The sequence below is a fragment of the Phalaenopsis equestris genome, unplaced genomic scaffold (assembly GCF_001263595.1).
Source record: "Phalaenopsis equestris unplaced genomic scaffold, ASM126359v1 Scaffold001246, whole genome shotgun sequence".
NCBI classification, from domain to species: domain Eukaryota; kingdom Viridiplantae; phylum Streptophyta; class Magnoliopsida; order Asparagales; family Orchidaceae; genus Phalaenopsis; species Phalaenopsis equestris.
Genome location: NW_018165685.1, coordinates 99,082 through 123,365, shown reverse-complemented (window position 1 = coordinate 123,365; position 24,284 = coordinate 99,082). Strand labels below are relative to the sequence as shown.

General features: G+C 34.4%; 1 protein-coding gene across 1 annotated transcript in view; it reads left to right on the top strand.

Annotated features, from left to right (window-relative positions):
* LOC110033648 overlaps positions 1–21,844 on the top strand; it is a 36,061-nt gene extending 14,217 nt beyond the window's left edge. The window contains exons 4-8 of the mRNA XM_020737699.1: positions 180–334; positions 427–497; positions 19,786–19,854; positions 20,560–20,660; positions 21,128–21,844. Coding sequence (XP_020593358.1) covers positions 180–334; positions 427–497; positions 19,786–19,854; positions 20,560–20,660; positions 21,128–21,421 — 690 coding nt within the window. The 3' untranslated portion in view covers positions 21,422–21,844. The remainder of the gene's footprint in view (positions 1–179; positions 335–426; positions 498–19,785; positions 19,855–20,559; positions 20,661–21,127) is intronic.
* Positions 21,845–24,284: the final 2,440 nt, after the last annotated feature.

Genomic DNA, 24,284 nt, shown 5'->3' with positions numbered 1-24,284 from the left:
GTTACACAGTATAAAATTCGTGAAATTTATAAGATTTGGTTACAATAGGATAGCGTTGGCTAGCCCTGGATACATCGTATAAAAAGATGCATAATTGATGATTACCATTCCTATGCTTATCTTAGATCTGCACCAACAACTTCATTGATTGCATACTAATAAAACTTCTCTCTTGTAAGATGGGAGGGTGCAAAAACTTACCTGGATCCTGCAACCATACGACTTGTCATGGTCATGAAGTTGATATTATGCATTTCTCCATAGGAAATGCAATTCCTGGTCGGCTCTATGGTGCCAATCTAGTGGACAATAGTGAGGGTACTGGTGGTGATAGGTATGCCTTGAGCTTCTTTTTTTTTTTTCATCGTAGTTTTGTTAACTGTTCAAACTAATTCATTTTCTCTTCTGTTTTGGTGTTAATTACAGGTTTGGCCATCTTATTGATGTATATGCATGGAATCCACATTGCATTTATCTTGATGGAAAGGGTCCCGCAGGTACTTGAAAATAAATATCCTGCAGGCAAAAGGTTACATATGCATAAGCTTGAATTTGTATTATTATTCTATATTTTACAAAATGAAGTCATTTTTGCTCACATGAAAATGAATGTGCTGCTTATTTTGCATGGCTGTAGAACCATGAAGGGGTACATGTGTGGGGTTGGAATTTATATTCTGTATGTTCCAGATTAGATGAAATTGTCATTCAACAAGCTCCTCAATAGCTACATGGAAGTAACTTATGCATGTGATGATGTAGGGATTTTCGTCATGCATTCCTCAGACTAATCAAAATTGTAATATGACGAGCTTTTAAAGTAGCGACGTTAAGCAAAACATTACCAAATGAATCCTTCTTTTTTTAACCCCAAAATTTCAGTCAGCCAAGTTGATAGAAAGTACACACGACTCAGTCCTCTTGTTGTTGTCTATGATCTTCTCCAGTTTATTGCGCCCCTCTTTTATTTTTTTTGCTTGCACATTGCTGTTGACAGAAGCCTTGGCTCAACATCCTCGTTATCTCTTGCTGTCGCTTAGGTTTTTTTCTCTCATGGTCCAACTCTCTTGTCCGCATTTGCCCTTTCGATTGCTTTTGCTGTCTTCTTTTCAACCGCTCCAATTAGGGGCCTAAATGAGTCGAGCATGAGCGAGCTAGAGGCTTGGTCGTGTTCGGCTTGTTTAATTTTTATTTTGTTCGAGTTTGGCTTGTGTTCGAAAGAGCTCGTTAGAAGTCTATCTGTGTTTGGCTCGAATCAAACTTATTTGTTCGGATCAAGCTCGTATTCGATTCGAACTTAAGCTCAAAATAAATATAAAATATTAATTTTTTTATTTTAAATTGTCTTCAAAAGAAATAAAAATTTAATCGCTTCGCATAATTGGGGTGAAGCTGCAAATTCAAATTTTTTTTTGCATTAATAATCGAAAGTTAATCTCATTGCTATTGAAGTCCTGGTGTGGGACTATCAATGTAGAATAATTTGAAAATGGGACGAAACATTTATAATGGACTGACAATCTCTTTTTTCTTGAAGTCCCAATGGGGCTAACTTGCAGAAGAGTTGAGAAGAATTGGGGCGGGGCCAAAGTAATTTACAAACATACCAGCAAATTCTTCAATATTTAAATATGTTACAGCTCATCACTGATGAAAATGTGGAGATTATTGGAAAAATTTGAGCAGCATTTACATACCACCCGATTCTTATGTATTTACATATCTATTCTCTAAAAGTTTTTTTTTTTAATTTGTGGGGCATTTACATACATACCACCCAATTCTTATATATTTACATATCTAACACCTAAATTATAAAAAAAAAAAATCTGAGGGGTATTTACATACAAACCACCCAATTTTTATGTATTTACAAATCTACATATAAATTTTCTTTATTACATTTATATGAATCAAATCATTATTTTAATTTTGATATATTATTTATTATTAAATTAATTCGAGTCAAAATGATCAAACACGATCAAACAAAGTTTGTTTTTGTTCTGCTCATTTATAAACGGAGCTCAAAAAAATTTTTTTGTGTTCGACTTGTTTGCTTAATAAATGAATCGAACACAAGCTGCTCGAGCTGAACATGAGCTGTTTGCGAACGACGAGCTTTTTTGACCGCCCAAGCTCCAACCTAATGTTACCCTAACTTGTATGGCTAGCTACTCTTTATCTTTGATGCCAATCCATTATTTGTGCCATTGCCATCTTCAATGGCGGCCCTTGGGCTTTAACTTTGTTCTTTGTCTTCTTTATTGATGTTTGCTGCACTAAATTCGAGGATCCGCCTTGTTCTTCATTTATTCCAGGGACTGTCATTCTTTTCTTTATGCTGCTGGTACTGTTATGATGTGCTCCTCTCTGGCAGATGTTGTTGGTCTATTAACTCCTATTGTTCTGCTTAATTAGGCTGTAGCTATTTCTCCTTTTGAGTCTATGCTATTAAGGAAAAGGGTTCTTTTAGTAAAATTTGTTTGCCAAATTTTATTTTTTTGAGCCTTACCTTCCTCCACTTTTAATCCAGCTACTGCCATTCACAGTATACCCACTTATTCTTTCTTTATGTTCAAATTACTAAATTGGCAGAACGATTTTCTTGCACTTTGGTGGATTGATAGTTTTTCTTTTTTTTCTTCTTTTTTCTGCCTTGGTTTGGAGCTTATACATACTTATTTTGTCTTATTAATGTTTGATTTATAGTTTTTCTTTTTATCTTCTTGATCATCATCATTTGCTTATCAAAATTAGGAACATGTTAGTTAAGATTTTATTCTCATTCATATTATGTGAATGGTCTCCCGATCCATATGCTGAAGTAGTATAGGGCTTTGAGAAGCTTTCTGGTAAGATCATATGTGTGAATTCTCCATGAGGAGATAGAAAGTGAAACAAGTCCACAATATATGCAATTGATTCCTGAAAAAGTGAAAACAGATGCAAAAAATCATTCATCTAAGTGTAGGAAAATGATGCTGCTAAATTGATAATTTGATAAAGTAATAAATGAGGGATAATTTTATTTTATCAATTTTGCATATTCAATGGACTAAATTGCAAAATGTGGTCCTCTATGGCAAAATTGGTTTATTCAAAGAGTCGTTGGACTATTTTGAGGTTTAATTTTAATGCTATTAAGATAAAGTTATAACTTGACATAGAGCTCCTATAATACTCCTAAGATTCTTGTCTAGATCTGTAGGTTTTTGCACATGGTTCAAAATCATGGTTTGCTTCCTCTCTTGAAGCCTAAGTTGAGTTTAAGTTACCATTACAACCATTTCCATTTGATTATGGGATAAAGTATTGTTCTGAGGATGACGATGATGTATCATAATGTCTGAATCTAAAGCTTCCACATTCTACTTTTACTCTGCACATTATGACGGCTCTAAAGATGTTTATAAAATAACTCCTTTGCCTTTTCCCTGGAACCAGATTTCCATCACAACGATTTGATGCGAATCTTCAAGGGAATATTTTCATGGATCCCTGAAGTAATCCTTAAAATCCTTGAGTTTTAAAACAAATCCGGACTTAAACATGGAAAAAATTAGACAACATGAAACCATTAATTATCAGACGTTTCAAAGTCCACAATAGTCCCTCTCATGTATGCTCTTTGGAACTCTCTGAAGGATCCACTAGGGTTCTCGGAGTCACTTGGGTAATATTTATCATTTTGATTTCTCTTGGAGAATCTTGTATAATAAGCTTAAATGAATTTGAAGACAGGTGTTTAGAATTCATTGAAGGTATTACATTTAGATAATGAACTTGATGATTTTGATTGAAAACATATTGTTTTAGAACTTTTTTTGGGTGTAGTTTTGAACATTGTTTGGCATCAAGTCCTGAGGTTATACTTACCTTGACATATAATGAACTTTCAATTCCCATTTTTGGAGTAGATAACAATAATCAAGTCTCTCAGAAGAGCAAACATTATTTAACATCATCTATGATAAATTTACCATCTATAACCTCTTGTAATACAATATATGGACATTTCCATATTCTTAGAAATTTATTCTTGTACTGCACTAGATTCATTTTATTCCTAGATAGTGAATACCATTTACTTCGGCTCACTGCTTAGTGGATGTTATTCACAATGTCAAACCACTCAGTCCTCTTTGCCATCTCACTTTTTCTATTGTTACTTTATCTTCTCATAGCGTATATGTATCCAATTATTTCATACCACCCTTTAAATTTTCTCATGTGGGAGAAAATATAATAACCAGTATTGAGAAATTGGATAAAAATTTTGATAACCTAAAATATATCCCAAATTTCGGATCACTCAAATTTCAATCGAAACAATTTTATAAAATTCTTTGCCTTAAATCGATCAATTCCATAAAAGCATCATATGTTAATTATGAATGGTTTGAGAGATATAAAATGTAGAAGATATATATTTTCTTAACTTAATTAAATCTTAATTTTTTTAATAAAGTATCACTAGTCCTTTCAATACTATAGACAACCGACCTCTCACGCCCTTTTTAATTCCTTCGTTTTGGTCGAAAAGGGATGTCATGAGCTTCGAACTCCTCCCCTTCACCTCTCTTCTCTCACGCAATCCTAATTCCCCTTCCTCTGTTCGACCATTGCTACAATCCAAAGGCGCGAGCAGCAGGTCGATCGACGCACAAGGAGGCAGAAACTTGTTGTAGGGAACTTTGGGGACGAAATTAAACGGTAAGAATTCCTCTTCCTCGCTATTTAAGACTTTCATTTCCTTCCTCTTGCTTCCATTTTGAGTTTTGCCTCTTTTTCTTGCATTTTTAGTTTCTAGTAGCCGTCTGAGGTGTTGATCCTATGTCGGAAGTGGAGTGCATGTTTCCGTATGGGGTTTGAAAACAAAATTAGTGAAGGTGAAGGGAACATTGAGAAGATAGGAAGAAGATGGAAGTTTTTTTTGCATATTTGGAGATGCGGATTTATGCCAAGAAGCCTAGTTGAGGTAAGAATGTTATTTTTCGGTTTAATTATTTTATGAGCCGAAAATTTATAAAATCCTAATTTATTTACAAATGCTAGGTTATTTATATGAAACAACGAGTTCGGGCAAGCGTACAAAAGATCATCATAGGATAGTTTTTGTAAATCAAAGTAAATAATTTAATGCTAATTTAAGAAGAATAATTTGATTGACGGACATTGGTTTAATCTTAAGGTTTAATATTATGTTCTATAGTTTATTAAGCTCAACTCACCACAACCTCTAGCTAGCTATCGAATATTAAGGCTTTAGTATGACAACTGAGGTGAGTAATTACATTTTTAAATTTCAGTAATTTTTTTATTTGAAAATACATGTTTGGCTTCATGGATATTCTAGTTTAGATAGATACTTCATGTTGTTAGGCAGGATGGATATACATGAAAGATATATATGGGATGCATGATATGTATGATATACATCATCGACAAGATAGACATGATTTGATGGATACGCCTTATGAAGACGATGAAAAATGATATGCATGATATAAATAAGAGATATGCATGAGATGGAGATATGCATGATATGAGAGTTATATATGATGAATAGTTGCATAACAGAGTAAGTATGCATGTTCTTAGCTGCATAAAAATATCTCAAAATAATCTATGTTATGAAGTATGAAATAACTTATATAAGAATGCTTATATGTGCATTTTTCAGGGAAGGATTTCACCCCTTAATGGTACAGGCAGTGGACGCTAGTGTACCCGCATGCGTAGAGTTTTCTATCATCTCAAACAATTGTGATGGTTAGATCACTAACCACTGTGCCGACCGGATAATATCAACCAGGGTTGAGTAGATCAAAGCTTACCTCCCCAAACAATTGTGATGTTTGCAGTGCTAACTGCTTTGTTGACGGGGTAATATCAGTCATGGGCTGGTAAGAGCCTTTCCAACCTAGACAATTACGATATGTAGATCGCTAACTGCTATGCCGACGGGAGCCGACGAGGTAATATCAGCCAAGGGTGTATTAGGTTTGTTGATGGAGATCCTCACAGAGACAAATGTATGTGAAGAATATAAAGAAAAGTTAAGATAATTGCATATAGAAGATTTGTGTATGCTCATTTAAAAAAAAGTTATTGATACATGCATTAACATATATGAGATTGTTTATAAAAATATGAAAGACCAGTATATTTTATATGGTTTATTATAGATCCGCATGCATATTGAATTTTTTTCCTTATATTACTGTAATTTAGAAGTGTGATTACTCTTGAATTATCTTTAGATAACTCTTTTGTTGTTTTAATATTATTTTTAAGTTTTAGACATACGAAAAAGATGAATAGGAGATGAGCAAGTGTATATAGGAGACGAGAACAAGAACAAAAAAAGTATAATTTTTACATATTAATTAAATTAGTATCCATCATCTTTTTGTAAATTTCTTTGAAAATTATCAAAATATCTCATCTATGTTGAATATCCTCATCTAAAAAATTTTTTTAATTTATTTTTATCCTTAATACACATTATTTGACCTAAATATTTATTTTTTCTTATCTCTTTATTTGACTCGTTATACATATATCTTTTACTCTCTTTAGTATATAATCTATTATAAAAATTATTAAAGTCAAAATTCTTAGCATCACAATATTCTCTTAGATCCCTTGCGGGCTACCATATATTTTTCTTAATTTTTTATGATTTTATATTTAAACCAATTTTTATAACAAAATTTCTTATCTTTATTTTTTCTTACATATTATTATGTCTCCACCAATTATTTTTATTTATGAGATTTTGTTTTTTAATTCTCGAAACACATCTTTTACAATGCATGATAGAATTCATCATTTTATCCCATTTAGCATTAATTTCTTTAGGACCATCTCAAAATTAAAGATTTTGAGGTTTGCTTATAAAAATAACTTTATTTTTATCTTTTAAATGTCTTTGTTTAATTATAATATTATTTTGTTGGATTTTCATCTCCCAATCTTTCATCTTAAAATCCAAAACCAATAATTGATGTTGGGTACTTAAATTTTCATTTGAAATGACCTTACAATCATTATAATCATGACGATCTTTCTTTCTCATAAGAAAATTATTAATTTATATTTTATTAGATTTATTCATATAAGTGATAATGTGCTAATCTCTTTTCTTAAATAAAATATTCACAATAAAAAATCATAAACTAAAACAAAATCCAATAAGGCTCTACATTTATGATTAGTTATTCCAAAATCATAACTATCATGAATACTTCTAAAAGCTTCTATTATTCTACCAACATATTTATATAAATGTCCTCCAATAAAAATTTATTTTTTTAGATTTATTATTTGTATTAATTATTTTATGCAATTCTAATTTTTTTTAAAATATATATCAAAATCTACTTAGGGAGCATAAATAGTTATCTATTAAGAATCTTGGTATCAACAATAATCTTTGGAGCTATAATTCTATCTCCAATTCTTTTAAATTTTATAATATTATCTTTCTAACTCTTATCTATAATTAAACCTATATCATTTCTAGCATAACTCTGCTGACCTCATTTTTGGTGGGTCTTTTACTCTTCTTAGAGCCTAAGATTTAATCTTAGGATTTCCTATCGACTCTCTTAGAGGACTAGAATGGGGCCCGCACCGATTAGAAATTCAAGCCACTTCTTCACTCACCTATTGCAATGGTTCCTATCAAAATTTAGAGGACAAGGATTCCAACATCCGATTCCGCATTGCTTTACAATGGTTACTTTCAAATGTTAGAGGATGAGGATTCCGACATCCGATATCGCATTGCTTTTGCAATGATTAATATTAAATTTTAGTGGATGAGGATTCCGACAACCAATTTTGCATTGTTTTGCAATGGTTCACACCAAATTTTAGAATATGAGGATTCCGACATCCGATTCCGCATTGCTTTGTAATGGTTCATATCAAGTTTCAGAGGAAGAGGATTCTGAATTGCTTTGCAATGGTATATATCAAATTTTAGAGGATGAGAATTCTGACATCCGATTCTGCATTTCTTTGCAATGGTTAATATCAAATTTTAGAAGTCGAGGATCACAACATCCGATACCGCATTGCTTTAGATATTCCTCTATCGCAATAGTTTACACGATATTTCAGAGGTTGAGGATTACAACATTTGATACCGCATTGTTTTAGATATTCCTCTATCGCAATGATTCCTATCAAATTTTAGAGGATAAGGATTCCAACATCCGATTATGCATTGCTTTGCAATGTTTAATTTCAAATGTTAGAGGATGAAGATTCCGACACTGATTCCGCATTTGTTTGCAGTGGTTCATATCAAATTTTAGAGGATGAGGATTCCGATATCTGATTTCGCATTGTTTTGCAATGATTAATATCAAATTTTAGTGGATGAGGAATCCGACATCCAATTTCGCATTGCTTTGCAATGGTTCACATCTAATTTTAGAAGATGAGGATTCCGACATCCGATTCCGCATTGCTTTGCAATGGTTCATATCAAGTTTCAGAGGAAGAGGATTCTGAATTGCTTTGTAATGACACATATCAAATTTTAGAGGATGTGGATTCTGACATCCAATTCTGCATTTCTTTGCAATGGTTAATATCAAATTTTAGAGGTCGAGAATCACAGCATGCGATACCGCATTGCTTTAGATATTCCTCTATCGCAATAGTTCACACGATATTTCAGAGGTTGGGGATTACAATATCTGATACCGCATTGCCTTAGATATTCCACTATCGCAATGGTTCACATCAAATTTTGGAGGAAAAGGATTCTGACATTCGATTCTACATTGCTTTGCAGTTGTTCACATCAAATTTTAGAGGAAGTGAATTCCGACATCCAATTTTGCGTTGATTTGCAATGGTTATATCATATTTTAGATGTTGAGGATCACAAGATTCGATACTGAATTGCTTTATATATTCCTCTATCTCAATGATCCATATTAGACTTTAGAGGATGAGGATTCTGACGTCTGATTTCGCGTGACTTTATGATCCCTTCCTACTTTCTATCAAATCAAATATACTTTCAAATTTAAAAGCTCAAACTCACAATCGCAGTTTGAAAATACACTTCCTAATCCTCAGCTGAAACTCTACTTCGCTTTAATTCAGATTCAAATCTTGATATTGATATTTTCACATCCTTTTGGGTGATTCTTATCGATCACTTCGGTCAACGCTAATAGGCGCGGTATGCTTGTACTGCACACCACACTTATTGGGGGTCTATTTGTTGACCTCATTTTTGGTGAGGTCTTTTACTCCTCTTACAGCCTAGGATCTAGCCTTAGGGTTTCCTATCGACTCTCTTAGAGGACTAGCCTGGGGCCCTCACCGAATAGAAATTCGAGCCACTTCTTGACTCCTCGCAGTCTCATGTGACCGGATCTAAATCCTTAACGCTTAGTTGAGTCGATTAAAACCAGGATCTAAAGGCTTAATAAGCCCTTCGTGTCGTCTGTGCACACTCATGATACGCGAATACCACCATTCACACATCGACACACATAATTATCGTAATTCACGTCACCTGCACCCGTAGGAGGCTCACGATCGATCACGAGCGATAATTTTAAAGAAATTTGAATTTGATGCATTTTCGACTTGACCGTCGACGAAGTCTTCCGAACGACTCTGGATGACGAAACGAACAACGCCGACTTGTCCGGAACATCGAATTTAGCTAGGGAGGACAATTATTTCGTTATGATCTCCTACACGAGTGAGAGGTGTACAAATCGAGCAAATTTAAATATCATATATATTATGGATGTACAAATTGAGCAAATTTAAATATCATATATATTATGGAGGGGATATATTATATTATATAGTTAGATGGGGAGGGGTTTATTTTGGTAAATCCCTAATTCGCACTCACGCACACTACCTGCCCATTCGGTTGAGGCTTCTCCATTCGGCCTAAGAGGAGCCCGTCCACCGAGCCCTAATCGCTCCTCACTCCCTTTCCCACTTCTTCTCCCTCGTTGACTTCTTGTTCGTCCTTGCCTGACACCCTCTGCCCGAGAATCTCCTTCCCGAGGCCCTCGGCTGCTTCGCTCCATCCTCCTTCCTGAGATTCCCCATTCTTTCTCATTCTCCGTAGGCTCTCTACCCGAAGGCTTAGAGACTTGAAGCTGCTCTCTCCTCTCGCCGACGAGGCCCTTGCTCCCCTTCTCCTCTCGAGAGCTCTCAGCATTGGCTTGTTTTCTCGTTATTTTGGCTGGATCACCAGTTTTCTGCTTGGTTCCTCGATATTTTGCTTCGTTGCTTGGTTTTCTACCTCTCTTCTGTGCCTGTAAAAAGTCTATGGGGGAGAGTTTCTGAGGGTTACGAATTTCGGGAGCCTAGGGTGGACTCTGCGGGAATTGTTTCTCGGCTAGGTGTTTGTGAGCTTGAAGATTGGGAGTGTTGTGGCTTTCTTCTGTTGTTTACAAAGGCCCAAGCAAGGTATGTTTCCTCTGTTATGCTCTTCTTCTCTGCTCGACATAGGTTGGACGCGGGTTTGAGCAATTCTCTTCTTTTCTTAGAAAGGAACATACATCTATATATGTAGGAGGTTATTCGCCTTAGCTTGTATCTCATGTTGAGCTTGTTATCAGTTGCTAGGCTTTTAATAAGCCTGTTGGGGTTGTTTTAAATGCTTCATGCTGATTAGCTAAGAATGTAGGTTTATAAGAAACACATGTTTAATTCTTATGCAGGTGCAAGCTTCCTCCTTATGTTTTTATCACATCTGTACCTGTATGTGGAAGTTTGAGTGTTGTTTTTGGCCTTGTGGGCTACAGTTTTCTCTTTTCTCCCCGTTGAACTTATTTAATGCTGAGATTTTCTTCGGAAGTTTTATTTGGGGGCTTAGTTTTGTTTCCTGTTAGGATCCCTACTCGAAATATATGTTGAGTGGAAATTTGGTTTTTAAAGCTTTTAGAGTTTGTTTCAGAGGCTCGGTTTTGCTCCCTTTGCTACTCCTGTTTGATTACATGCAGGAATTTGTTTTGTGTTTTGAGCAGTTGGTTTTGGGGCCTGGTTTTATTTTCTGTTATTCCCACTATTTGAATATATGTTGAAGCTCGTTTTGATGCTTTAAAAAGTTGGTTTTGTGGTTTGGTTCTGCTCCTTAAGCCTGCTGCTCCTGTTCGAATATATGCTGGAATCTCTCTGGTGTCTTGAGTAGTCGGTTTTGGGGCTTGGTTTTATTTCCTATTGATGCCCCTCTATTCGAATATATGTTGGAGCCTGTTTTAATGCTTTAAGAAGTTGGTTTTGTGGTTCGGTTTTGCTCCTTAAGCCTGCTGCCCCTGTTCAAATATATGCTCGAATCTGTTTTATTTTTTGAGCAGTTGGTTTTGGGGCTTGGTTTTATTTTCTGTTATTCCCCCTATTCGAATATATGTTGGAGCTTGTTTTAATGCTTTATGACGTTGGTTTTATGGTTCGATTTTGGGGCTTAGTTTTATTTTTGGTTGTTGCCTCTCTATTCGAATCATATACTGGATAAAATGTTGTCTTTTTCTTGAGCTTTTGGAAAAGGCTTATTTCAGGGGGGTTTATTTTTGTTCCTTGTTGCTTTCTCTGTTTGAAACACCTGCAGATGGTAAGTTTTGATTTTTGAAGCTTTTGGAGCTTGTTTTGGAGCCTTGTGTTGCTCCCCCTGGCTGTGAGCTCTCTTGCTAGTTCCTGGGTGGGGTGTGGGGTTGGTGTTCTCTTCTGGCGACTCTTGGCCGTGAGCCTCCCTGTTGTGTTCTCTTGTTTGTGTTGGGTGTTAGTTGGTTGCTCCTCCTTTGGCTGCTCCTACCCGTGAGCTTGTGGCTGTGGGGGTTCGTTTGGGTTTGGTGGCTCCTCTTGCTGCTCCTACCAGAGAGCCCTTGTTTGTGTCTGTTGGTTCCTTTGTGCACCTGTTTGGTGCCCCCCCTTGCTGCTTCTACCCAAAGCACCTGGTTGTGATTTCCCTTATGTTGGGCTCGGTTTGCCCTCTTGGCTGCCCCTGGCTGTGAGCACTTGTTGGGTTTCTTGTGTAGTGTTGGGTTTGTATGGCATTGGAAGCTTTTGGTTCGAGGTGGAATTGATTGCTTTAACGATTGGTGAAATGGAACATTTCAATTCTTGTTATTTGGAAGAATTCAAATGCTCCTTTTCGAGGAATGATTTGTTAATTGTTTGGAGATGTTTCAGGGCCCAACTCTGCGGGCTGAATTGATTGCAATAAAAAGAAGAAAAGAAAAAAGAAAAAAATCTCTTGATATTTGAGAAAAGTTTGGGAATAGCTTGGAGGTCTCTAAATTGTGCATTTCGGGGTTGCTCTTGGCTAGCATCGGGTAGTGTGCCCATCTCATTGCTCATTCGAGAAGTTCCATCGGGTGGATGTTTTAGGCTAACCCTCCTACTGCTTTGGCTTTTCTTTTCTAAATTGATTTTTGAGGTGGGTTAATCTTCTTTTGCTTTTCTTGCTTTTCGGTTCACTTTCCTTGCTTCCTGGTTTGGGTTTTAGATGCTTATGTCCGATACATAAGTGCACGTATATAGTTCTGGCTATATATGAAACCATCAAGCAAAGTCGTAAGTAGGACAGTCGTTTTTTGGGCATTAGGCCTTAATGATAAAGACATTCGGTGGTAGAGCGAAATAATATGTCATCCTACGACATCGGGATCCAATCCAGGGACCCGGTGAAATGTATGATGACCAAATTATTTACCTACACCAAGCTAGCAGGACACCCTTGCCTTCTTAGGTTGTTGGTGGTCCTGGCCCGACGGTTCGATCGACTTGTGGACAATCATATTTTTATATAAAAAAAAGAAATGATAAGAACAGATACGATAAGAATAGATACACTATTTTCTAAAGTATTTTAACTACCAAAATTAACACTACATTTCTTGTATGCATAAAGCCTATATGCATGCTAAAATATAAATTTTAAATAATATAATTCGATTGTCCACTTGTCAATCGCAGGTATTGGGCTAATGAGTACCCTCTTAAGTTGGTATAGTAAGATACCTTTTTAGTTGAATGTTGGGCTCTATACGTATGAGTGACCGATAGTTGCCTTCGGAGTCCCTTGAGAATACCTAATTCTGAGCCTAGCCCGACCTGAATGCTTACAACTTTCTTTGTTCTTCGGGTTTTTTTATATATTGTCCCACGGTTTTATCAAAATCTTTGTAAGACACTTGTGATTTTCTTTGAATTTTCCTCGTGTTTTCGACGGTTTTCTTCGAGTTATTATGGGTCATCTGCTACTTTTTCTCGAGTCTTTTCAGGAGTAGCCGACCCGTCAGGTATACATGTTTGTTTTACATTTACAACGTTTACTTTTGCTACGACACACTTTACTACATATACATCCTGCACTATTAATGTTTACTGTTTACTGCGTTTCGTAACATGTTTCCTTTTATAACTCATGTTGTTTCTACAGACTTGCAGGAGACTTTTAGGTTAGAGGCCAGTAGGACACCTGGTTTAGGAGGTACCTCGTAGCGAGCCACTGACCTAATAATTGTACATTTATACACACCGCAACACTAAAACTATAATCCATCTGCTAAGGAGCTTAGAGTAGTCTTTCCAAGAAGCGGGGCGTGAAAGCAAGCGGACGGAGTGTAGGAGTCTTTAGAGTTAAGGTCCAATCGTAGGATAGTTGGGAAGTCACCGAGTTCTTCCTTGAGCTGTGACATCCCCTTTCTTTCACTCCGTTGAGTTCTGAAAATAACTGTTCATATTTTGAGCCTTCCCCCCTTTGATTTCCTCATATTTATCCTTGGAAACTTAAACTTTGCAATCTTGAAGGCAAAACCACTGATCTTAATCGAGTCTTCTTAAGTGATTTCGATCATTTAAGATGTAATTAACTATAAGGGTTTGCTTCTATAGGGAACTTAAGAACCCAACTTAATATAAATCCTATTTAATTTCCCGTATTAAATAGGGGAACTTGTCGGCTCATAAAAAAGGCTTTGCAGACCAAACGTATGTCACAGATCTTTTAGTTTAGGTGGTCAAGCCTGCCAACAAGTTGTATGCATAGCCTTCGAGATAGTGTACTGCTTGTGGTATCGCGTTCAGCCTCTTAAACTATCGAATATGCGAGGTCCGCTCGGCCTCACTTTTCTAAAACTAAAATAATATTATTTTCTAAACTTATAATTAGAATCATATATATATATATATATATATATGTATAAATTAAATTTAAATTCAAACGTCGACGACCATTCGAAATATAAAACGGCCGACAAACTCATGCCTGAATATCATAGTTTAAAATTTAAACTATCATCTCCTTAGTCTTTATCCAACTCATTTAGTTTCTTGGAGATACAAGTTATTTATCCTATGAATCATAATATTTACTAATTACATTAATTATCTTTGAGAGTACCTATATTTCACATTTATATCCTAATATTTTTTTCATGGACTAAATTATTTCCTCGTGTCCATCCATAGTGTGGTAATTCTTATTTATTTAACATCACATCCACTCATCACAGCTACTACTTGTCACTGTTTTTCAGGCCATGTGACGAGTCGCCTTTGGGGGATGCCCTAGATTTGACACAGTAATTTAAAAGATTTATGTTATAGTTGTTTGACAATTTTTTTTATGGTTGTCGACTATCTAACACAACCCTCCTTTTTTTGCATTTGGGGCCCTATACCTGACAATGGTAGTGTTATACTTATGGCGAACACAATGAGACAAAAAAAGTACTTGTCAATGACATAAGACACAAACCATTTCCACCATAAGCTATCTGCATCGTAGGTGTAGTCCCAACCATCTTTGGATGAGACGGTCCAAAAGTTTCCCACCAATCAAGCTTCAAAATACTTTGGCTAAATGAGGTGAACTTGACCATAGTTTCTTAACCATCGATAGCTAGCCAACCACTCATTATCTTCATGAATGTTGATCTCTGCCAAAGCGAACACGTATAATGATGCTGCTGTGGTCATGACATTGATCGCAAATTAAAAAATTGATAGCATTTTTTTAGTCATTGGAATTTCAGTAAATATTTTGTCTAGATAATGGGCGTGGGAACAAGGTGTGAAGTCCCCAAACTCATATTATATATATATTATATATATATATATATATAATATGAGTTTGGGGACTTCACACCTTGTTCCCACATCAAGCCCATTATTTGGTTTATTTGGTGTCTGAAAGGAAACTTTTAGAGCTATAGCATTGCCAACCACTTGGGGAGAAGGAGGTGAGCATTTCACAACTGTGACCTGACTTTGTCATGTTTGATTCTCTAGCAACATACAATGCCATTCTTGCCGGGAAGTGATGGTCTCGACTTATCATGTAGCTATCAAGTTCCTGGGAGGCAAATAAATAGTTACTATTAGAGGCGACTCGGAATATTTTTGAAGTTGTTATCTATGAGCTATAGGCAATGTACAGAAAGAGGTTCTACACTCAACACAAGAATAGGAAGCTCTTGGAAACCGACATGGTATTCTAAGAAGTTGATGCCAGAAAAGGACACTACAAGAATGAAGTAATTTTGCGACAGGCAAATGCAATGAAAATTCGGTGGATTTGTTCAATTTGCCTCGGAATGTACACAGATTGTAAAACAAGGGTCGATAGTTTTATTTTCGTTTAAAAAATTATTGGTAACTTATCATCCCTGAATTACGCCATAAAAATTACCTTCGGATTTTGCGTGAGAAATTGTCAGACGCAAATTTGAGTCGATTTATTGTCGAAAAAGTCAACGTTAATTCGGCACAAACATATAACTGAAAAAAAAAATTATTAAAAGAACTTTTTGATTCCTACAACCTGTACACAAATAAAAATAATACCAACGATCACAATAAGAAGTAAAATTATATCACAAACGAATACCAACAATGAAAAATAACATGATGTAACAAAGACTAATCTAAATTATCAAAAATATACATCTACACCCTTAATATAATTTCAAATATTTCATAAATTAAAAATACATAAAAACTTTCCTACTTTCATCTTTTCCATTCTCTCTCACCTATATATGAAATCCACAAAAAATTTGAATTCAGACACAAATTTTTGTTCAGATTCAACAATGTCATTTGGACCTCTGCCTTCAATACTGAAGCAAACATCCATAGATACCTCTTAGACTACTTGGTGTAGAACATAAAATATAGCTTGAACAATAACTATTTGCAGCCTTCCAACGTTATTCACTGCATCTAATTAAGTGTATTAGCTAACAGTAGCTCACCACCTACATTTGCTTAACTAAACACAGCGGACATTTTTTTCAAACAATGCACTAATTCAATATCAATAAAGAAAACATATTTGACTAGGTTATTGTGGTATTAAAAGAAAGATAAATTAAAATAAAAAATTATTTGTATGCATGTCTTCCCAAACTTCATATTAGAGGCTTTAATTCAAACTTCTAATGATGTCTAAGTTTTTTTTTTTCAACGATACATATAATACAACAACACATGAACTTAGTTGAAGTTCATCCATTTTTAAGAATTGTTTGCACACCGGCCTTCAGAAAGCCTATTTTCCTAAAAGAAGTTTGAGGACAACTTTTGAACTCAAAAGTTCAGACTCCTTCAAAATTTAGAATGACTAAGCATGGTGGAGTTAATCTGCCATCTAAATGCCTTAATGCTTAACATTCAGTAATAACGATTGTCTTGATATGTAAAGCTCAAGTATATCAAAAGGAAGAGAAGTGAAAATTTACAAATCCCAAATATTTCCATCCAACTTGAGTTCCACTAATAACATTTTCATCTATATCACCGTCACTTTGAACAATTAACTCAACATATGTAAAACGTTCACTACTTTTAATAATTTGATCATTCATTATCAGATAAAAAATATCATCATTGAAAAAGACACCTTCCTCAATGGTTTTTGGTAGGAGACAAATATGAGGGTTTCGGTGGTTTCTGTAAGCCACGATCCCGTCTGTCTTCCTATCTAGCTCCAACGACGACTGCATCGTGAAGGTTGGTTCACGTAGCAAGGGTTTTGAGAGAAACCAGGTGGGGGAGGAAATAAGCAAGCGTTTCGTCGGATATGGGCGAAACAGGGTAAGGGGGAGGTCGTAAACGAGGGTTTCATCGGAGGTGGCCGAAACCCGGAGAGGGGAAGTTGTAAACGAGGGTTTCAGGATTGGGGGAGAAGAAATGAGGCTTGAGGAGTGGGAAATGTATATTAGGCATTAGCGTCAGATTTGTGTCAGATTATTTTGATACAATTATCTAACCGCAGAGTTTGTGACGGAATTTGCATCAAACATAATTCAACGCAATTTAGTACATGTTTGTATCGACTTCTTCGAAGTAAGTTTGATGCAAATTTTGTCGCAATCCAACTTCTCAGTTCGACGTTTTGAGTTTAGCTTTTGCGTCAAATGTTTTGCCGCAAATCAGACACAAAATCCAACGTAAATATCGAATCCCAGTTTTTGACCCAAAATCGATGCTAATATTTGAGTCGGAACAATCCGATATAAACATCAGGCGCTAATTTCAACATTTTCATAGTGGGAGAGTTTGGAAGAACATTTAGGTTAAGTACAACTTTGATGGCGAACATAGTTTAGTTGATTGCGTGAATTGTTCAGTTCATTGAAATCTTTATTTTTATTGAAAGCTTGGTAGGAATTAATTATGGTGCACGCTAAGTTTATGTTTGTGTGGAATTATGTTGGTTTGTCATAAAGATTACATTTTGTTTTGGAAGTTGAATAGGTTTATTTGGAATTTTTTTTTATTAGAATTACTTCCACTTAAATTTATATTGATCCTGTGCCAACCTTATCCACTAATCTAGGCTGTGAGAAGTCTACATATAATGATTTCAAGCATTTAATTCTAAACTTATGATTTTAACAAAAATTCTTTCCAGCTTTTAGCTTATATGTGCAAATTGAATATGTGCTTCTTTTGAGTATAGTACAAGTGTGACGGCTAATTTTGGGTCAATTCATCTCCTTTTGCCAATGTGAAACTCAAATTTTTCTCAATCCCATTTCTTATTCTATTTCATCTCATTATCTTCTATTGACTTTTTTAGTTCATTTAATATTTATAAAAAGTGCACTCCATAAGTTTGATTTGTGAAAATTAATTTAATTTGCGTGATTTTATTTATTTCAGATTTTTCTTTAAATTCTTAGGTATTCTTGAGCAAATCTTTGACTGTCTTCGAATTTTGCTTGTAGAAAGTTGTCTGATTTAATAGTAACTTGTAATTTATGAATCCTCAATTTTTTTGTCCGGCATCATTGGTCATGTTGAATCAACACTCATTATAGAACAAAAACATTCTACTACTAGATTACTATTTTAGCAGCGACCTTGTAATCTTTTCATGGTTTCATTCATCGATCTGATGATCTTTCATTTCTTCTATACTATACTAAGAGATTTTAACCTCCTATTGCATTTGTATTGATCTTGTTAAGATTTAAAGCTATGTACCATTTTTAGAATAGCAACATTGTTTTTCTTATAATTGTATTTTTTTTAATAATCCAACATCTTAAATGTGTGACCTTTAGTTAGCCTTTCTGTTACAATTTGGTTGATCTATTTGAACTTTTGGGATGGAGACCTACCTTAACTTCAACTAGCCAATAAAAAGAGAATTTTACTTTTGCTAGGGCTTTTTCCTCTTGCTTAGCTAGGCTAGGATCCTAAAGACATCTTGAATACAATTCCTCCTCCGTCTCGATTGGATCCTTATTGGCTTACCTAGGTCAGCCATGCCCTTTTTGACTAAAAAAGAACAAATTTTTCATGGTCTAATTTCTCCATCTAAAATTGAGGAAGGAGGAAATGATAATTTATCATTTGATTTCTCAAATTATTATATTTTTCAGTCAAATCTTTATGCTTAAAATGCTTTAAATTAGGGCTACTTTAAGCCTGCCTAAATTTGAGGGAGCGATATTTTATTATGCCTTCCCCTCCTCTATTGTTTGTAGCACCTATAAATTTAATTTCAACAGTTTTGCTTTCGTAACTGTGATTTCTATCGTCATCCTTAGGGATTTATAAAAATGATTAGAACCATTTCTATTTGGTCGTCTGTTACAATGTTACACTACTTGTTAGCCTGTTTATTTTGGCATTTAGCTATACAACAGCCCATAGATTTAAGACTCTATCATCTAGCTTTGCATTTTATCGCTTATGCTGTATAAATCCGAGACTCTAAGATGTTTAAAAAGAAAAGTATTTGTAGATGCGTTTTACAATTTGGATGTTACATTGAGAAATTATTATATTTGATATTATGAAAGTTGCAGTTACTGAAAATATCGTATTAAAAGTGTTGTTAGCTAAATCTAAAATATACCTCCCAGAAAATTGCGAATGATTGAAAGGCAGGCTTTGTATTTTATTTTCAAAATGCAAATAAACTTTAGTAATGAGTATGTGAAATTTTTTATTTGTATTTCTGCATATTTATCTGCACTCTAGTATGAAATAGCTTTGCCTATTTTGGCTTATTCCATGGGGACCCTAAGGTGTACCATGAAGTTGGGAGCTAAAATGACTGTAACTATTAGAAAGAAAGAAGTGCTTATGAAAGGATACATTGCTTATCGCCCATCGAAAAGGCTTGAATAAAATTGAGTTAACTTAAATGGATGTAAAGGGCTTAATAAAGATGAACCATCAATGCTAATGATGTGTTTTTTGACAACTATTTTGGGTTTATGTGCTCACTATGTATGCACCTTTATCACAAAAATGTCTCAGGAAACAGTTCTTATTCACAAAACGACTGGCAAGGGGCATGGTGGCATAGTATGATCACTATCCATTCAGGTATTTTTCCCTTATATATGTTTTAGCTCATTACTACTGTAACCCTGCCCTATTTTGGCATCCTATTGCACAATCTGAAAGCACTACCCTTCTTGTGGGGGCGAGATGTTCGTTAAAACTGATTTTCAATCATTGATGAACATAGCATGCAACAATGCAGGCATATTTAGGGCATATATACATGCAGAACCTACCAGCTTTTGAACTATTTTATATTAGATATTGCTTGCGGTGAGCTTATGTTCTCATAAAGAATTCAAGAACTCATGTGAGCTTTTGTAGTCAGTATCTTTGGGATATTTAGAAAAATACCTTTTCTTGATTCAGTGAGAAATATCAAGCTGGATAACATGGTGAATTCCTAAGTAGGATAAAAATAACTTTTTAAATGATTTGTCACAATAAAAGACGCTTTTTAACTTGCAATCCTTATTGTTAGTTTTTTTATTAGCTTTCCTCACCCTCTTCCTTGGAGTGATCTTTGAGAGCGTCATTTGCTTTCCCCTTTGAATTTTATCTCCCATTGTAGTTTTAACATACATCAACCTGCTTCATGAATCATCCCAAGCTGAATTTCCTTGGTGTTATGAGTGCACGTCCATTTCCCCTGGTTTCCTGATTGAAAACTGCAATTTGTTGAGTCTCTGCATCTCCTGATTTTTTTTTTTTTTTTATGGTTCAATGTTTGAATAAAAAATATTTCAGGGCTGGTTGAAGATGATAGCCCTTATTCCAAAGATGGCGTGAAGGGCACATATTATTTCGAATTTACAAGACCTCTAAGGACAATGGACCGTTCTCAACAGGTTAACCCATTTTTCAAATAAATTGGTTCAATATGGTATATTGTGTTAGATTTACTATGTGACTAACACCGACGCATGCTTAGCTGGTATGTATATAAATGGCATTTTTTCTGTATTCCATCCGAATTATTAAAAACACATTTAAAAAAAAAAATCCTAAAAATACATTCATTAGGTAATTTATCAAAATCTAATTTTGCTGTCACACTTCCATGCTATTATTGGTGGTGGAAAACTGTCTTAGTAATTTCATCAATTTTATTCATTAATTACAATTATTCAACCATCTTCAACCTTAATAATAAAGCTCTAAGCTAATACAGCTCTAAAATTGTTTTTTCCGACTTCATTCTTTATATTTAGGAGATATGTACTGTATTTACTTTTCCAACTCAGGTTTTTTCTCCAATATAGATATAGCTATTTCAGTATAGTAATACCAAGCTACTGTGATTAAAAATTTTCAGGATGTGCAGTTTATTATTGGAGAGACGAGCAGGGTGGCTGGTGCTTTCTGGTATCCAACTGGAGGGAAACCATGGATCAAGAATCAACACTATTCTGCTAGCTGTGATTGGTTGCCATTGGACATAACAGCGCCTTCTTCCTCTTCTTACATGACTTCATCAAAAAGCTCGTGGGATGCAGCTACTGCCTTTTCTTTGCTTCTGTCAGTGATGGCCTTCTGCCTTTCAGTCTTTGTTGGATACTGGGTTTCTAGAAGTAAGGCTGTGCCTTTCACCCCTATTGATCGCTTATGATTAACAGTTTAGATGATTTTTCTCTACTGTAGAAGGTGTCCCATCCACATAGAATTCTTTTATTAGATTTATTTTAAATACTCTCGTAGCTTTTGGATGTTGTTGCATTGATATAATTTATGTTGCAGCATTAATGGTACTAAAATTCTTGTGGGGATATCAGATTATAATATATGTAGGGTTTATTTGTGGGAAAAATATTACATATATTTGGAGTCCAATAGTGGGGCGCCACATGTCAAATGAGCTCTACGGCCAATATATTGCAGTGGGGCTTACTTAAAACGTGACGCCCTACCATTGGACTCCGAACGGAAATAGCGTCTGGAATCCAAATGTAATATTTTCTTTTACTTTTAATACTATCATCTTCGAATTTGTAAATGAACGCATCAAAGTAAATCAATTTGCCTGAAAGTTAAGCCTTGGTTAAATTTGTTGTTCTTTTGTTATTTATTTATTTATTTATTATTATTTTTGATAACCTCGTTGCTTTTGTTTACGGTTATTATGATTTTACATTTTAGCAATTCTTTGTAGAATTTCCTTATTCTTATTTTTCATATAAAATTTAAAATAAATTTATAAATAAAACTGAACAGTGACTTGATTTTGAGCTTTTTCATTATAGAAAATTCAGTAATGACCGGCTGAAAAATCAGTAAGTTATCATTGATTTTTTATCTGGTAACGCAGATTATTGGTCGATTTCTGGCTAAATTTGGTCATCCGGTAAAAAACATTGTCGGTAAAATATCACTGATTGTTTTTTTCAGCGGGAAAGAGTTTTTGGCTGATTTCTGATTTTTTAGTCAGTAAATTTTACCGATCAATTTTTCTGTTGGCAAATTTACTGGTTGAGAATCGATTAAAAATTAGGCACAAATATAACGGTAATCAGCCAGTAATTAATTAGCTATTGAAAAATCAGACGTAAAGATACCGAAAGTCTGTAACAATAAATAAGTAAATAAATAAATAAATAAGGACTGTAAACATAAAAATTTTACATACTACAATAGCAAAATTAAATAATTGATACTTATGTCCATAAAATATCATAATAACATTGAATAAATAGAAAATATGATGTTAAATGAAATCATAATTTATAAAATTATACATGTCAGCAAATAATTAATACAACAGTGAAATAAATGCAAATGAATATGTTGCAGACATAGAAATAATTCCCAATCGTCCTTGTCTTCCTCAACTGTAGATTTATTTTCCATTTTCTCTTGTAGCTTTGGGGTCGTTGATGCTGTTGCATTGTAATTTATTTTGAGCATTTTTCGTACTAATATTTTTGTGGTGGGTGTAATCTCAGATATAATACATGTGGTGCTGACTTGTGAATACTATCATCTTCGAATTTGTAAATGACCTCTTCAAAGTAAATCAATTTGCTTGAATGTTAAGCCTACGTTAAATTTGTTGTTCTTTTGTTTTATTTTATTTTATTTTTTATTTATGATAATCTTGTTGTTTTTATTTACAGTTATGATGAATTTAGATTTTAGCAAGGGAAGAAGGTTTAAGGTTTGTTTGGGGTCGTTGCAACTTAATAAAAAGTTCTTGCGTGGCAAGAAAGTTGTTGTGCAGAAGCTGCAGCGTGAAAGTTGCGTGTCTGTTTATTTTGTAAAGTTTTGCAATAGATATGCTGCAACTATTTATTACTAATGAATTTTCTGATCTCGTAGTATAACATTGTTTTTAACAGAATCAATTATGATTGTGTATATTATATATAAAAACATATATCCAGTTTGAATGTTACATAATAAAAACTATTAAAATAAATAGTAACACAACAATCAAAATTATAATAAAACTATTAATCATAATATTGTTTTAAAAATGTGATCAATTAAACAAGACAATCCCTCTAACGAAACTATCAACACCAGATCACTATCATCAGTGCAATCATCAAATTGTTCTACACATATCTTAAGAAGTTAGTTCTTTGATCTATTTCTTGGACACCTGCAAAATTGTTTGCAATAGTTATGCTCTTGCGAGAAGTAAGCAGAGTCCACAGAAACAGTACAATACTCTGGAGACATAGAAAGTCTTCGAATTCATCTTTTATGATATATTAAAATCATAAGACACAGACCCTTAGATGCAACATTAGTAAAGATTAATAATAGAAATACTTAATTATGGTTTTATAAGTTGTGAGGTCTTAGAGCATAAAGTATAAACTAAAGAATAATCTGTCAATACAAGGAGACAGTAGACCTTAAAAAAAATGGTTCGTGGTTGTCCTTAAATAGCGTAACATCAAACTCGTTTGTGTCATAGATGTATATCACCGCAAAGGTCATTTAGAAGAACTCCAACTGTCGTACGATTGAAAATGGAGGAATACTTAGTTTGTATTGATAGCGATTTCAGTCGTGTCAAGAACTCATAACATGTAAGCCATCTAGAAGAACCCATAAGGTCAAATATCTCATCATAGACCTCCAAACAAAAAATAAAACTTTCAATAAATAAACACAAAAATATTATTATGCTCACGGTTGCATCATATGCCATTTATGCGGGAAAAAAATAAATGAAAAAGAACTGAAAGTAAAAGTTAAACTAAATTGAGATTTAATATATATACCATTGCATACATTAAACATTAAGCGTTTTCACAATACATTGCAAATAAAGAAATAAAAAAAATACAACATCCTTTCACTCGCAAAATATGAATCTGTAATTTGCTTTCTCAACTTTATTATCTCTCTTGCAACTTCCCCTTCCTGGGTAAAAGGCTTAGACAAATCAGTTTTGACCAAATGATATTGATTTCCCTAGGCTATCTTCATATGTTTCAGCAAGGATATGTGAATGATCTTCATCC